Source organism: Schistocerca nitens, chromosome 11 (assembly GCF_023898315.1).
Source record: "Schistocerca nitens isolate TAMUIC-IGC-003100 chromosome 11, iqSchNite1.1, whole genome shotgun sequence".
Classification (NCBI taxonomy): domain Eukaryota; kingdom Metazoa; phylum Arthropoda; class Insecta; order Orthoptera; family Acrididae; genus Schistocerca; species Schistocerca nitens.
The window spans coordinates 140,217,869-140,235,613 of record NC_064624.1 but is presented as its reverse complement, the minus strand read 5'-3'; the positions used below and the strand labels follow the sequence as shown (position 1 = coordinate 140,235,613).

Below are 17,745 nucleotides of genomic sequence, written 5' to 3'. Positions count from 1 at the left end.
ACCCTATAGTTCAGATTTGGCACCCAGTGACTACCACCTGTTTCCCAAATTGAAAGAACATTTGGCTGGAAGGCACTTCAGTGACAGATGAGGTCCGATACTTCAGCAGTATGGTGGAGGGCATGTATATCATGGGCACACAAAAACTGCTACAGCATTTACAAAAGCCCATTGATCGAAATGGCAATGTTGAAGCTTCGAAACTATGTACAATCTATTGTAAATAAACATTTATTTTAAAAAATCAAGAATAATATTACAAACCTCAATTTTGGGATCACTCATATATATATATATATATATATATATATATATATATATAGAGGGAAACATTCTGTGTCTGTATATGTGTGGATGGATATGTGTGTGTGTGCGAGTGTATACCTGTCCTTTTTTTCCCCCTAAGGTAAGTCTTTCCGCTCCCGGGATTGGAATGACTCCTTACCCTCTCCCTTAAAACCCACATCCTTTCGTCTTTCCCTCTCCTTCCCCTCTTTCCTGATGAGGCAACAGTTTGTTGCGAAAGCTTGAATTTTGTGTGTATGTTTGTGTTTGTTTGTGTGTCTATCGACGTGCCAGCGCTTTCGTTGTTTGTGTGTCTATCAACCTGCCAGCGCTTTTGTTTGGTAAGTCTCATCATCTTTCTTTTTAGATATATTTTTTATAGAGGGAAACATTCCACGTGGAAAAAATAAAAGTCCTCAATCTTTCCTCTCCCACATCCACACCGGCTGTTCAGACCATCCTCCTACAGGCCAACCGCAAATTAGAACAGCATGCCACCCTCCACCTTAAAAAACTATCCAATCTCCTGGTTTCCCACCTCCGGAAAGGCAACTCACTCACCCTTCAAAACCTTTCCAGCAAACCTCAACCTCCTCTCATTGCACACAAACCCAGTCTCTCCCATCTACTCAATTTCCCACTTCCAGCTCCACTCCCTCCAAAACCTCAAAATTCCAATCAACAGAATCTGGAACCACAACACCCCAATTCAGTAGTTAACCTTTCCTCCAAACCTCTCTCCCAATCCGAAACCTCTGTCCTATCCAAAGGCCTCACCTTCAGCCCCACTCCCAGCTTTAACCAAACAGCCCTTGTCAAAGATTTACTGTCCTACACCCGTACTCTCTGCTGGAAATATCACTTTGCCATGAAGAAAAATGATCCTAATCCTACTCCTAATGATCCAACTCCCCAAGACACTATCCAAATTGAACCCTGCCTGGAACAGTTCCGTCCTCCGTCACAGCGGGACCCACCTCCTCTTCCTCAAAATCACCCTCTCCTAACCTTCCAGGAATTTCTGACTTCCAGCCTTGCCTCTCAATCCTTCTTAAAAAACCTTAATCCTACTCCCAACATCACCACTGCTGAAGCCCAGGCTATCCGTGATCTGAAGGCTGACCAATCCATCGTCATTCTTCCGGCTGACAAGGGTTCCACGACTGTGGTACTTGATCGTCGGGAGTATGTGGCTGAGGGACTGCGTCAGCTTTCAGACAACACTACTTACAAAGTTTGCCAAGGTAATCCCATTCCTGATGTCCAGGCGGAGCTTCAAGGAATCCTCAGAACCTTAGGCCCCCTACAAAACCTTTCACCTGACTCCATCAACCTCCTGACCCCACCAACACCCCGCACCCCTACCTTCTACCTTCTTCCTAAAATTCACAAACCCAATCATCCCGGCCGTCCCATTGTAGCTGGTTACCAAGCCCCCACAGAACGCATCTCTGCCTACGTAGATCAACACCTTCAACCCATCACATGCAGTCTCCCATCCTTCATCAAAGACACCAACCACTTTCTCGAACGCCTGGAATCCCTACCCAGTCTGTTACCCCCGGAAACTATCCTTGTAACCTTTGATGCCACTTCCTTATACACAAATATTCCGCTTGTCCAGGGCCTCGCTGCGATGGAGCACTTCCTTTCACGCCGATCACCTGCCACCCTACCTAAAACCTCTTTCCTCATCACCTTAGTAAGCTTCATCCTGACCCACAACTTCTTCACTTTTGAAGGCCAGACATACCAACAATTAAAGGGAACAGCCATGGGTACCAGGATGGCCCCCTCGTACGCCAACCTATTCATGGGTCACTTAGAGGAAGCCTTCTTGGTTACCCAGGCCTGCCAACCCAAAGTTTGGTACAGATTTATTGATGACATTTTCATGATCTGGACTCACAGTGAAGAAGAACTCCAGAATTTCCTCTCCAACCTCAACTCCATTGGTTCCATCAGATTCACCTGGTCCTACTCTAAATCCCATGCCACTTTCCTTGACGTTGATCTCCACCTGTCCAATGGCCAGCTTCACACGTCCGTCCACATCAAACCCACCAACAAGCAACAGTACCTCCATTATGACAGCTGCCACCCATTCCACATCAAACGGTCCCTTCCCTACAGCCTAGGTCTTCGTGGCAAACGAAGTCATTCCAATCCCGGGAGCGGAAAGACTTACCTTAGGGGGAAAAAAGGACGGATATACACTCGCACACAAACACATATCCATCCGCATATACACAGACACAAGCAGACCACATAAAGAAAGATGATGAGACTTACCAAACCAAAGCGCTGGCAGGTCGATAGACACACAAACAAACACAAATATACACACAAAATTCAAGCTTTCGCAACAAACTGTTGCCTCATCAGGAAAGAGGGAAGGAGAGGGAAAGACGAAAGGATGTGGGTTTTAAGGGAGAGGGTAAGGAGTCATTCCAATCCCGGGAGCGGAAAGACTTACCTTAGAGGGAAAAAAGGACAGGTATACACTCGCACACACACACATATCCATCCACACATACAGACACAAGCAGACATATTTAAAGACGAAGAGTTTGGGCAGAGATGTCAGTCGAGGTGGAAGAGTAGAGGCAAAGAAGTTGTTGAGAGACAGGTGAGGTCTGTCTCTCAACAACTTCTTTGCCTCTACTCTTCCACCTCGACTGACATCTCTGCCCAAACTCTTCGTCTTTAAATATGTCTGCTTGTGTCTGTATGTGTGGATGGATATGTGTGTGTGTGTGCGCGAGTGTATACCTGTCCTTTTTTCCCTCTAAGGTAAGTCTTTCCGCTCCCGGGATTGGAATGACTCCTTACCCTCTCCCTTAAAACCCACATCCTTTCGTCTTTCCCTCTCCTTCCCTCTTTCCTGATGAGGCAACAGTTTGTTGCGAAAGCTTGAATTTTGTGTGTATATTTGTGTTTGTTTGTGTGTCTATCGACCTGCCAGCGCTTTTGTTTGGTAAGTCTCATCATCTTTCTTTTTAGATATATTTTTTCCACGTGGAATGTTTCCCTCTGTTATATTCATATTATATATATATTCCCTCTCTCAGAAATGAAAGAGGGTGATTGATTGTGGGGTGTTGGAAATGAGGGAAGCTGACTTGAACTACAGGTTGAAAGGATCAGATATTTTGTAAGGATGAAAGGGGAGGTGTGAGAGAGAGTAGCTGGCCAAAGATAGAGCAGGGAGTTTTGAAATGAATTTTAACAGTTTATATTTACTAACTGGAATATGCTATAAATATGGGCAAATTGCAAAATATCTGCGAAGCCCTAAAGTTTTTGTTATGTTATTTCAAGAACTATGTCACACAATTGCTGCACAGAAAACATTTAGAACATAGAATATAGTTAAAAACATTGCACACTTTCTTCAAAATGAACTGAAGTTAGGTAAAACACAATACATGGTTTTCTATACTGCACAAGGCCTGACCATACCACTGGAAATTGTAGGTAAATTAATAAACAAAACAAAATGTTCAAAATTCTTAGGTGTGTATATTACTAAGAACCTGCCATATGCTACAAAGTGTCTCAAATTCCTTAACTGTACCTATTTGCATAACAGATAATGTCAGATTTTGGGGACGAAAATGTCAAAAAGTTGAATTGTTCTTCCCATTTTCACTGATTAATCTCTTATTGCATCACATTATGGACTATCTTGCTATTGAAGTGAAAAAGTTTGTTGCACAGAAGTGCCTTGTAAGGGTGATGTATGCTGACCACTCTGTAACCTCTTGTAGGCAACCTTGCAGTGCATTTACTCTCTGATGAATTTTGCTGTCTACAATCAGTCACAAGTTTGAAATCATCAGCAACATTCATTAGTGTAACACTGGAAGGAGAAATGATTTGCATTACCCATCACTCTGCCTTAGCATGAGTGAGGTATTCAGCCATAAACATCTTTGATCAGCTGCCAGTTTCCTTCACACATCCCTGCAAGCAAAAGTCATATGGTGTCATTTCTGAATATCTTGGAGACAAAGAATGTAGGCCAGTGTCTCGGTCTCTTGGGCATCCTATTTGACACTGAAGCAGTGTGAAATTGTCAGACACTGTCTTAATAGCACTGTGGAGCAGAGTACTGTTGGAATATGAAAACATTAGAGTCTCCTGAAGGCAGTTTGTTGTTGTCAAAGATGAACGGGCTGTACGCATCTTTGTAAGAAATGACACATAGCACATTTAGTTTGGATGAACCTCTTTCTTGCTTGCCAAAGTGGCTAAAGCAACAGTGAGGCACTGGACTTAGATCTGGGAGGATGGTGGTTCAAATCTCTGCCCAGAAATCCAGATTTAGATTTCCTGTGGTATGCCTAATATGCCTAAACCTCTTATGGCAATTGTTGGGGTGTTTCCTTTGAAAGGGCACAACACTTCTCAGTTTGAGCCTGAACTCCACGTCTAATGATGTCGTCTTTTGATGGGATGTTAAATTTTTACTTTCTTTCCTCCTAAAACATGTTCTTCCCTTTCCACTCTTGTGGATGAACGCGCAAGTGTTTTCCTGCTTATCGTTATTGGTCTAGTTGCATTTCCTGCTTGAGTTACTTATGTAAGTTTAGGTGATCTATTTCAAGTTGGGAAAACCGTTGTACAACCCTCGTAGTCATTCCCGTCAACATCAACTCTTATGAATTAATATATTTGAATATCATTCCATCTGCTGTTACAATTTTACTTTCTACACCCAATCATTCTAGCCACATATGCATGCCACTGTATGTGTGCTAAGTGCATTGAATGCTTCTATCCACTCACTCATTGACTGGTCTGGTGTGGAAATAGAAGACAGCAAAAGGAAAGCTGAAGTTTTAAGTTTAAAATTGAAGACATCGTTCACACTGGAGCATATTACAAACAGACCATTATTACAGACCCCCATAAAGAGAACATACTAATAGGCACCCCTGGTGTAGAGAGGCAACTGAAAGAGATGAAAGAAAATAAGTTGCCAGGTCCAGATGCAATTCCAGTGTGGTTTTACAAAGATTACTCTGTGTCACTGATCCCTTACTTAGCTCACATTTATCGTGAATCTCTCACCCCGTGGGAAGTCTCGAGGAACTGGAGAAAAATGCAGGTGAGCCCTGTATATCTTAACACAGGTTCTGCTGCAGAATTCTTGAACATATTCCCAGTGCGAAAATGATAGATCTTCCTTAAACAGAAAAGCTCCTGTCCACAAATCCGCACAGTATTAGAAAGTATTGCTTGTGTGAAACTCGGTTCACCTTACCTCACATGGTAGACTGTGAACTGTGGATGAAGGACAATAGGCAGATCCCGTATTCCTGGATATCAAAAAAGCATTTGACACTGTTCCACATTTGACAGAGGTCTGAGCACACAGGTCACATTCACAGACGTGTGAGTGGCTCAAAGACGTTTTAAGTAATAGAACCCAGTCCTTGCACTGAGTGTTCATCAAAGGGAAGGTTTCGTGAGGAGTGGCCCAGTTAAGTGTAGTGGACCACTACTATTCTCTATACATAAATGATCTGACTGACGGTGTGGGGAGCAATCTGCAGTTGTTTGCTGATGATGCTGTGGTGTACAGGAAGGTGTCGTTGTTGAGGGGCTGTAGGAGGTTGCTAAATGACTTAGACAAAATTTCTAGTTTGGGTGATGAATGGCTGCTAGCTCTAAATATAGAAAAATGTAAGTTTATGTGGATGAGTAGGAAAAACAAAAGTATGATGTTTGAATACAGCATTTGTAGTGTGCTGCATGACACAGTCAAGTCATTTAAATATCGAGGTGTAATGATGTGAAGTGACACGAAATGGAATGAGCGTGTAAGGATTGTAATAACAAAGGCAAATGGATAACTTTGGTTTATTGGGAGAAGTATGGGAAAGTGTGATTCGTTTGTGAAGAAGACCAGAAATAGAACACTGGAGCCACACCACACATTCTTGAGTAGTGCTAGAGTGTTTGGGGTCTGCACTAGGTCAGCTTAAAGGAAGACAACGAAGCAATTGAAAGGCGCTCTGCTCGATTTGTTAACGTGCAAATATTATAGAGGTGCTCGTGAACTCAAATGTGAAGCCCTGGAGGGGTAAGGTGACACAGTTTTTGAGAAACACTGTTGAGAAAATTTAGGGAACTAGTACCTGAAGCTGACTGCAGAACAATTCTACTGCCTCCAATGTACATCTCGTGTAAGAACCACAAAGATAAGAGAAATTAGGGCTAGTGTGGATGCATATAGATAGTCATTTTTCCCTTGCTCTATTTGTGAATGCAACAGGACAGGAAATGACTAATTGTGGTACAGTGCACCATACAATGGCTCGCAGAGTATGTATGTAACTGTAGACGCGAGCCCGAGGGCTCCAGAGCCCATATGAAGGCACAGTATAGCCCACCTGCTGTTTCAGTAAGAATGGATCTGCATGTGGGGATCAGTGGTGGCGCCAACGGTCTGGTCCAGTGTGTGGATCGATGAAACGCCATTGGAATCAACATTGGCCTAGTCACTTGTGTTTTGATCAAACATCAGATAGCTTTCGGGCCATATCAATATGATGACCACACACTGGCACCAACATTGTGTGTTTCGGATGCAGTTTTGAAATCTGAGTTATTTTGCTGCTTGCACTTTCAAGTAGATTTTCGAAATTACAGTTTTTTTGGAAATGGGAATAATGGGCAAGTTCTTGAATTTTTTCAAACTTTATTAGCATGAAATACATTTGTGGAGGCCTGTGCTATCAGGAATGCAAAAAACAGCAATATCACTGCAGATGCATGACAGTACACCCAGCAAAAATTCAATATGCGTTGCATACTAATTAATTAAAAATGTCTTTAATGTGAACTTACCACAGGACAAAAGACTTGGTTAGTTTAGGGGCATCAACTGATGAAGTATATTGAAGTATGTGGTTTGTCTATGATCTTAAGGATGACAAGTGTACAGCAGAAAGGTAGTGTAGGCTTATGAAAGTGACTACTTTAGCAAGAAATTCAAGTTTCTCTGTCAGATGAACTTTTGCTGGTATAGCTTCCCTCCAGAAATTATCTTTTTTTTATTTTGGGTTCAGTCATTTGAAGAAGCTGCACAAAATCTGTTGTTGACGTACAACATAACTTACCAAACTGTTGTGAGGGTTTATGCTTCGAACAGCCTAATAACTGATACATTTTAATTACGGTTATTGGTGACTTATACCATATTTAAAACTTACTTATTTTGTAATGTGCTTAGTGTTATAGCTTACCATCTTCTTTTATAAGTTTTCCTTTATCTATTTTGCAACGACAAGGTATAATCATTCAGACACTCAAACCCACAAATGCAGCAGCAGTGACCTATGTGTAAAATATGACGGCAAATCGGGAGAAAGTATTTGCTCCTATTGTTTTTAGCCAGAATAAGGTATGTACAGGTAATTACCGATACACATATCAGTCTATGTCCCTTACACTATTTTTCCCCTGAGTGCCCACACAGATTCAGATATTTGTCCCAACACAGCGCTACATTCGAGATGTCCCTGTGGTAGAATTCATCCAGCTGACTGTGGAACCACTGTTGGGTAGTTGTCTTGGCTTCATCGTTGCACATGAATCACTGTCTTGCCAGGAATGTCTTCAGGGGGCTGAAAACGTGGAAATCACTAGGGGTGAGGTCCAGACTGTGTAATGGGCAGTCCAGGTTCTCCAAGTGATATGACTAGAGCATGTCAGCTTTCCCCACCATGCTCTACTGCTTAGGTTCCAGTGTGATATGCAATATCTACATTATTGGTAACAACGTGGTTCAAACTACTGCCACCCTACTTGGCATGCCTTTGCAGATGGTTCAGTGAAGCAATCATTTGCTTGCCTCTCGTTACGTCATCCAACGGCTTACACACCCTCCGACATGAAGCCTTCTGGTACTTAAGGATCCGTGAATGTTGTAAACACTCCAGTACCAAATGCCAAACTCCTGAGAAATGTCTTTGAGGTGTACATGCAGATACTTCGCCACTGCATCTGTGCAGGCAATGTTATTGTCAGTCGGTGAGGAATGCAACTTACCTGAAAACTCACTGTCGTGCAAGTCTTCAGACTTTTCCAAACTTAAAAACAGCACCATCTCACACTTCTCAAAGTGAGGTACTTTTCCCCACAAAAGGGCTGCATTCTGCTTTGGATATCAATGGACATTTGTCCTATGCTCCATAGAAAATGTATCACACTTTGCTGCTTTCTACACCATGCATGTGTGAAGCACAACAGCCATCTTCAGCAGTTGACAACAGCACCATGCGACAGAGCTACTGACAGGTAAGGCCAGGCCGGTCTGAGAAAGAACAGAGGTCCTCCACTTGGAACGGATATGTTGAGTTTGCATTTACATCCAAAATTTAGCCTAAGAAAAGGGGGCAAAAGCTTTCTGATTCACCTTCATATGTTAATGTTGATTCTGTATGAATTCAACTGAATGTTGAGTTGAATATGTGAATACTGTCCCATAAATATTGGCCAATGTGGTGCCAATATTAGCACAGTGGACGGATGAAGGCTAAGCAATCAGGAGGCATGGGATAGAGACTTTGTGACCACTTCCTGGGTGTGCCAGCAGAGGGGGAGTTATGCTCTCTCGTATTCAGCATCTCATGCAAGGCAGATAGCGGTCTCGTGTCAGCGTCCACCTCTCCGTATTATTCCACTTTCCTGCTGACGTATCACCATTCCATTTGAATACATTCTAATTTTTGCCACTCCTCCATGGTGACTGTGAGACTGGTACTCAGTGCAGCTCCATCCTGCCTAGAGGGTTTCATTGTAAACCCTAAGCTGCATTGAAAGTAGATTTCTTTTTGCTATACTGAGGATTTTCGATCACCCCTACAGTACCCCTTTTTCCGTCCTGCCCACACCCCACTCAGTGTGGCACTCACTGTGCACTGTGGAACACTCCACAGAGGGGCTTATGGCTGCACTACCCAAAAAACCTGCTTTAGCAGAGTATACTCTAGGAAATGGTCACTGCTATAGTTCAGCATGCCCTGGGTAATGGTCACTGATTAAACATTGGTGGCACCTCTGTCATAGTCTCCACTAACAGCTTCTGGGGACAGCATTATCCAAGAAGCTATTAAAATAATCTACATCTACATCATACTCCGCAAGCCAACTAATGGTGTGTAGTGGAGGGTACTCCCAGTACCACTACCTTTTCCCTCCAACCCTGTTCCATTTGCGAATAGTGTGTGGGAAGAATGATTGTCGGTAAGCATCTGTATTGGTTCTAATTTCTCACATTTTCTCCTCGTGGTCAATACGCAAGAATGATTGTCGGTAAGCATCTGTATTGGTTCTAATTTCTCACATTTTCTCCTCGTGGTCAATACGCAAGATGTATGTGGACAGAAGTAATATGTTGTCCGACACCTCCTGAAAAGTGCTGTCCCAAAATTTCAGTAGTAAATCTCTCTGTGATGCACAACACCCCTCTTGTAACGTCTGCCATTGGAGTTTGTTTAGCAGCTTTGTAACGCTCTCTCGCCTGCTAAACGATCCCGTGACAAAACGCGCCACTCTTCCTTGGATATTCTGTCTCCTCTATCGGTCCTACCCGATAGGGATCCCAGATAGATGAACAGTACTCGAGAATCGGGCGAACAAGCATCTTATAAGCCACTTCTTTTGTGGATGAGTTACATTTCCTTAAGATTCTTCTGATGAATCTGAGACTGTTATCTGCTTTTCCCACCATCTGTTTTATGTGGTCGTTCCACTTACGGTCGCTCTGGATAGTTACGCCTATATATTTTACGGCAGACGCTGTCCCCAGCTGTTTGTCATCAATAGTGTAGCTGTACAGTAGTGGATTTCTTTTTCTATGTATGCACAATACATTACGTTTATTTACGTTCAGGTTCAACTGCCAGAGCCTACACCTTTCTCTGCACGTCATTCTGCAAACTCTTACTGTCTTCTGATGTTGCTGCTTTGGTACAGACAACTGCATCATCTGCAAATGGCCTTAAAGAGCATACAATACTTTTCACTAGATCATGTATATGTACTGTAAACAGTTATGGACAACAGCCTTAACAGAGGTGTTGGCCTACAGCTTACTATGGTTAGTTCTGGCAATGGCAAGATTGAAGTAGTTGCAGGGAATACTCCACAAGGTGATACTGAAGCAATCATTACAGAATGCAGCTAGAGTGGGTGAGTAAATACCGGGAATCAATCGGCATTCAGTTCTCTTGACAATGATGACAGCGCCCTTGGTAGGGAACTTGTGACATTTTGGCCAGTTGATGTGACTGCAAGACTGAGAAAGTTTTATTTAACATAACCGTCATTAGAGACTACATTGTTGCTATGACTGCACTGATCAGATCTTTCCCTTTGCACACGGTCAGTTCTGAGTTGTGGAAAAAGGTTGTATATGTGTAACAGACCTGGAGACACAAGAGGGTTTCAGACAGCTGTGTAATGGTAAGAGAGATATATCAATATGAAAACTTGATTTTAAACAGTAAAACATTTCCAGGAGCAGATGTTGACTGACCATAATTCAATTGAAGAATCATATAATTTATTGGTTATGATGTGCTGAAGAATTAAGAAAATAATGGAAGTTGATTGGTGAGAACTGGAAATAAGACGGGGGGGGGGGGGGGGGGGGGAGGAGGAGGAGGAGGAGGAGGAGGAGGGGGGGGGGGGACAACAGAAGATTCAGGTCTTCTGCAGTTTCTCTGAATCACATCAGTCAAATATCAGGATATTTCCATCCAAGTATCTGTGGCCAATCTTATTCATCTTTGTCTGGTGCTGTCCTGTCCCTTGTCTCTAATGACAGCAATGGGTCATATGAATAAAACAGAGAATGTATTTTATTCTCAGAACTTTGGAGAACATTTTCAGGTTCGTATGAATAAAGTGTGTCTGAGAATACACTTCACTTGAGAATGTTCTCAGCTTGAGTAAAAGGGTGGCGGGAATTTGCTCAACACAAAGAGCATTCTCTGATTTTGAGTGAATAAAACCAAAGAAGTTCCTCACAGTCAGAGAACACTCTCCACTTTTTTGAAGTGCACTCTGCAGCATACTTGGAACTTAGAAAGTTCCATTGCAGTTAAGTTCTACTGGATTTCCTAGTAAGAATGGCAGATATTATGTTGGTTGGCAGCTAAAAAACGGAAAGAAATACTGAAGAGAGAAACTGTAGTTTATACAGGTTTAACAAGAAAATTTCCTCCCAAGAACTGTGAAGGAAGAAGGGAGGACTTTTTAAATGAAGCAAAAGTGAAAACTTCATATACTATTTAGCAAACCAAGGTTTTCAGATTGGTGTATGACAAGACTTATTAGGTATAAGGCAGACAACTGTGTCACTGTTGTTTTCAGATGTTCTTCATGTTTTGTCACAGCATAAATCTTATATTTTGTTACATTAAAACTGTGTAGGAGAATCAGAAAAATTAATATCTGATTTATTACAAACATAGCAATCTGTTTCTAATAAAGAAATTACACAGATGACCATTTAAGTACTTGACGCATGAGTGGACCATTATGTGTCATATTTAACCAAAATTATCTTACGTTAGAAAACTGACAGAAATCCAGTTTGGAGTAGATGAAAATGTGATGTATTCTTAAGGCTTCATTCACATAATGTGTTCACCTTACTTCAATAACAAAAATGTTTCCTTCATGTCGAAAATTTGGTAACATTGTCAAAAAATGCGTTTTCGTGAACTTTCCATAATTGTCTTAATACTTTGTTTTAGCACCTAAACTTAAATCAAAACATAGTGTAGCTCCTCCAGATCTGTTAATTGCCTGTTTGAGGGAGTTTAATGAAAAGTAAGATTACACATGTGTTTGGTGTGAGATGAACACACTCAGAGAACCCCCTCAAGATGGAGGGGCTATAATGAGAAAGAACTCCCTTATCAGTTAGTATGCTTAGAATTTTTTATTCATACTAAATTGAAAACTTTCTTAGGGAATGTTCTTTTGCTCTGAGAAACTTCTTTGGAGAATATTCCCTTTTCTATTCATACAACCTTTTGTCGGCTTGAGAGTAATTTAAATTTTGTTGCTTCCCACAGTCCTTCCCCTTCTCTCTGTGATATCTAAAAGTGGCCACATTTTGGCACTCAAAATACTAAGTCTTCTGTTGGATTTATGAGCTACTTTTATGTCATTTTAACACTTTTTTTTTCTTGTTCAGGTTCTCAAAGAGCATTTTCAAACATCAGTGTGTACTGACAACATCAAGAAAGAGCCTGAATTGACATTTGAAGTGGCTGAATTGAAGGATAGTGTAAGTATCATGATGTTGTATCTACATCCGAAAATATACTCCGCAAGCCACTGTACAGTGCACAGCAGAGGTTACTTTGTACCAATACTATTGATTTATTTCCTATGCCATTCAAATATTGAGCAAAATAAAAATTACTATCTGTATGCCTCGGAACATTTCCTAATCTCCTGGCATCCCTATGCAAGGACACTAAATTTTAAGCCATTCGCTTTCACAACTTCTTTGCAAACATATCTTATCTGTCATGCCACTTGTGTCTGGACAATTTCTTTCGTCTTTCTGGGTTCTCCAGCAGGGATGCCACACTGCAGTATCACAACATGGTTAAATTTTTAGAATAACTTGCTATTTTAGTAAACATTCTATGATTTAATTTTATAATGTAAAAGAGGGGATCGGTTGATATTACATGCATTTTAACAATTCATAATATTTGTCAGTTAAACAGAGTGTGTGGATATGATACTACAGTGTTTGGTGGATGAGGTGAATTGATTACCAGAGTTTCTGAAAACTTACTTCTCCAGTCTTATGTTAAAACTCGTATTTCTTTGCCAAAATAGATTCATTAGTGTATTCATTTACTTCCCATACAGTGGTATTAATGAAAATGCTGAAGTTAATTTTTGCCAGAGATGAGCTGGTTTATTTATTTATTTATTTATTTTTTTTTTGTTATAGATTGATGTATCTGCAGAACATTTTGTTCCTGAGTATTGTCCATCAAGCACTAAGAAGGAAGAGGAGTGTGATTATCTTGTGTTGTTGATAGTCACATAAATACAAGCAACTGATCATTTTTAAAACCGGATACAAATGTAAGAAAATTACCCCACTTACAATCATCCATCATTCCCTGTTTAGCTTTCACTCTGGTTGCAGTGTGTCCATTACAAATTCCCGACCAATGTATCTCCTTTACTCCTCAGTGCCAGTCTTCAAACTGGTTAGCGAAATAGTTAACTTCAGCTTTCAAAAGTATGGCCTTTTAAGGAAAAAAGACGTTTGTTATCATGTTTACTTAATAATCAAGTGTTACAATGTTCATATTATATTTTTCCTCGAGTCAGACAAGATTGTGATGATGGCTAGCACTGACAAATGACAAAACTTGAAGTTCGTGTCGGCAACCTTCAGCAGCAGAAGCAGGGAAAGGTGTAGCAGTGACGGATATTTGTCTACACTGGAACAGCGCAGATTATTGCAGTAAGTGCGTCGTACAAAAACAGTTGAGAGTTTTGGTGCTCCTGTGAGATGTAGCTCTGTGGTCCAAGTCTGTTATGACACAAAGTGACAACAGAAATGTGTAATTTTAGGCACACTGCTTCAGGCTTCAAGGGGCATGTACATACTACTGAGGACACAGACGCTGAGCAAGCTGCCATCAAAAGTTGTCTTAATTATTTGATGTCTTGCCATCACACCTCAGTCATCATAGCATTCGACTACTACTAAATCAGCTTGTTTCATTTCTACAATCCTAAGATTGTATGAGAGTCACACTGAAATTTGTGAGCAACCCATTGTTAAAATTCTAATTCAAACAATGTAAGGAAAAAGAACTGCAGGATTGTAATCTTCAGACATTACTCCACATATGCCCGTATTGTGACATAGCATCTCTTATGTAACCACAAGCAGCACTTCGATGATCGATGTCAGTGTTCCATTTTGACAGCGTCCTCTTATTGAATTCCTTGTTAAAGAGGGAAAAATGTGCTCTGTTGAAATCCACCTCAGACTTCATGCCTACAGAGATGTCTGAATAGTCACTAGTAGTGTTAAGAGGTGGGTGACACAGTTTAAAGACAATATCAAACAAAGGAAAATCCAGGATGGATTCAGCAGCCAGAGACTGTGATCATGTGTGTCCAAGTCTGTTTGTCTCTGTCTGTGTGTGTGTGTAACCTTGACCACCCTTCACCAAGCATTCAATCAAAACGACCAGGCAATCTCATCTGTGGGGTCATTCTGCCCCATGACAATGCAAAGCCTCATATGGCCAACACAGTTGTGACACTTCTGCAGAAATTGAAATGGGAGGTTCTTGGCCACCCTCCACAGAGCCCGGACATCTCTCCCTGTGATTACGCCATTTTTGGCCCCCTTAAAAAGGCTCTGAGGGGCAAACTATTCACTTCAGATGATGACGTCCAGCTGTACTTGTGGAACTGGTTAACATTGCAGCTCCAGGAATTTTATGAGACAGCCATTGACCACCTTCTGTCACAGTGGGACAAGTGTCTCAACAGCCAGGGTCAATACTTCTAACATACGGGTACCGGTTTCTGTAATTATGCCTCTGGCTCGTTTCTTTTTGAACACCCCTTATATATGATCTAAGTAAAGCATCGATTGAATTCCCTTTAACATATTTCTAACAAAACTGGAGTATTATGGTGTACAAACGTCTACATTAGTAGTAAGATCACCAATGTAGGAAAAGAAAGATACCTACTTACCATAAAGAAGGAAAGTAAAGTTGCGGACAGGCGCAATTAAAAGACTCTTACATAAAGCTTTTGGCCACAGCCCTCGTCAGTAAAAGAGACATGCACACAAACAAGCACACCTCGTGCACGCCACACAACTACCTACTCCAGCATCTCAGGTCTGTCTGCAGCTAGACATGCCTTTTTTACAGCGAGTAGCAATCTGCTTTTTCCTACATTGTTGATACTCCCACCTGTTGTTTCCATTGTTTGATTACATTGGTAGTAATTTCTTCCTGCCCTGAACAGAAGACATTATGTCTCAGTTAGAAATACTCTTTCCATCTTAAGGTACAGGTATTCCACAGGGCTCTGTCCTTGGCCCCTTCTTTTACATTGTAGCTTATCAGTGACCTGCCCCATTGTGTATCACAGTGTGTTAGCTTCTAAACTGATATACAACTTTACTTACTTTGCATCATGACATCCCAGCTCTTGATAAGATTATGCAAGAAACTCTTAACTCTGCATTAAGTTGATTTGCAGCCAATTAACTCCTTTGTAATCCAAGCAGAACCAAAAAGCTTATGTTAGGACTGCCTAACAATGTAGCTATGTGTATCAAACCCTTAGGAATACATATTGTTGCCAAAATAAGTTGGGAAGAGGATATAACATGTAGTAACTGAGAGATAAGGTCAGTAATAATTATCTCCATATGACATACTTCACATTCTTTTGATCACGTATATTGTATGGCCTACTCATATCAGAAGAATCTCCTCCTGACAGTAACATTTGAAAAGTAAGAGAAAAAAATTGTCTGTAATATGTAAGGCTGGTCCTAAAGAGCACTGTTGCCCTCTTTTTTACAAGGCTTAAGATATTAGCAGTGTTGAATCAGTGTACCTATGAGTCTCCACTCGTTCTTCATAACATATGTCATTAGGGAAGCAATGCATGAACATGACACTAGAAATAAGGCAAACATTGTCATACAAAAGTACAGGCCAGCAATAGCAAGAAACTCGCATAAATTGAATGTCTTCAACATTTTAATGTTTTTTCTCTCACTGCTTGATCCTTACCACTTAAAAAATTAAAATTATAAGACTGGCTGACAAAAATCCATGTTGCAATATAACAGAGTTATATGATATGGACAATATTGATATTAATATTTAAGATTATAGTTCTATATATGGTACTTAATTTGTACTTGTAATGAGCATTAATATTAATACTTTGATTGCAGATGTAACTTTCTGTCTCTGAGAAAACCTATTCTACTGTATGCTTTCAATGGCAAATAGAGAAACTGAATCTGAACTATGTAGTGCATCAATGTATAATTGTTCCTTTTAAGAGGACAGTGTCCTCATCTCAGCATGTTAACATATTTCATTTGAGAAATAAGAGAGAAGTCTTTGTCATTTGTACAGAATGCTTCAGCAGGAATAATACATATTTGAAGGGGTGGTAGCATAGAAAAATTTAAACAAGTAATTAAACTTAACAGTTTTTGTTGGTCACGGAGGTAAGTTTGCATTTTCACTTGTTGGTAATCCAGTTGCCATGGGGTTATTTATAAACTCGATGGAAAGTCCAGTTTGGAATACCCACAGTATTATGAAAATGACAAGTCATATACCAGCTATTATGTAAACACTGTTCGACCTTCTACATCGGCATGATTACTGCCAAATTGTCAATTAGAATGAATGGGGCATAGGCAGATGGTGTATACTGGCAACTCACTATGTCCTGTTGCAGAGCATGCTCTACAACATGACATTCGTCACCTCGGCACCTATTTCACCACATGCACCATTTGGATTCTTCCCCCAGATGCCAGTTTCTGAGAACTCCATAGGTGGGAACTAGCACTACAACATGTGCTCGGTTCTCGCCATCCACCTGGCCTTAATTTATGTTAATTTCTTCTGTCTCTGCGTTTCTTCACTGTAACTACTCTTTGCCCCACTCCATTTTAGTTTTCTACATCTTTCATTGTCTTTCCTGTCTATTTATCACCACCCCCTCCCACCCCTCTTATGTACAATTCACTTAGCTTTTCACCCTTATTAACTCATGCACAATGTTTTAGTAGTAATCTCAGACTTGCATATTACCCTGTCTTCCACCTTTAAGCTCTCAGGTTTTCAAACCTCACCCAATGCAGTCCCCAACAATCAGTCTTTCCTTCTCATCCTGTACAGTAAGTCTCCCTCAACTCGTGGTTCTGGGTGACTTTCCCGAAATCTACCCCTTTTCCTAGACATCTCCAGCCCTTTTCCTTCACCCTTCTTCCTTTCCCTTCAACCCTTCTGACTGAAGGAGGAGCCACTGGCTCTCAAAGCTTGCAAATTACAACAGTCTTTTATTTGTATTTTCTGCCGCCATCTGGTGAGTAGATTTTGTATCTGTTCAGTTAAATTATTTTGTCAATAATTGATTGTTTTCATTGTTACGTTATGAAAAATAATAGATTGCTACTCATCATGAAGGTGTGAGATGTTGAGTTGCAGTCAGGCACAATGAGAAGACTGTTACACATTGAGCTTTCAGCCAGAGCCTTCATCAGAAAAGACACCCCCCCCCCCCCCCCAAGCAACCACACACCAGACAGAGAGACCTCCAGCCACTACAGTCAGTTCAGTGCAAGCCATGTGACTCATCACCACCAAACTGATATGTTTCACTACAGTG

The 17,745-nt window shown here is 41.0% G+C and overlaps 1 protein-coding gene across 5 annotated transcripts in view; it reads left to right on the top strand.

Moving 5' to 3' along the window:
• LOC126212914 (uncharacterized) overlaps positions 1–16,349 on the top strand; it is a 46,385-nt gene extending 30,036 nt beyond the window's left edge. For 3 of the 5 annotated variants that reach the window (XM_049940422.1, XM_049940421.1, XM_049940423.1), the window contains 2 exons: positions 12,509–12,601; positions 13,286–16,348. In XM_049940422.1, the coding sequence (XP_049796379.1) occupies positions 12,509–12,601; positions 13,286–13,384 (192 nt within the window). In that variant the 3' untranslated portion in view covers positions 13,385–16,348. Of the gene's footprint in view, positions 1–12,508; positions 12,602–13,285 lie in introns of all 5 variants that reach the window. The other 2 variants (XM_049940424.1, XM_049940420.1) reach the window with 2 other exon arrangements.
• The last annotated feature ends 1,396 nt before the right edge of the window (positions 16,350–17,745 follow it).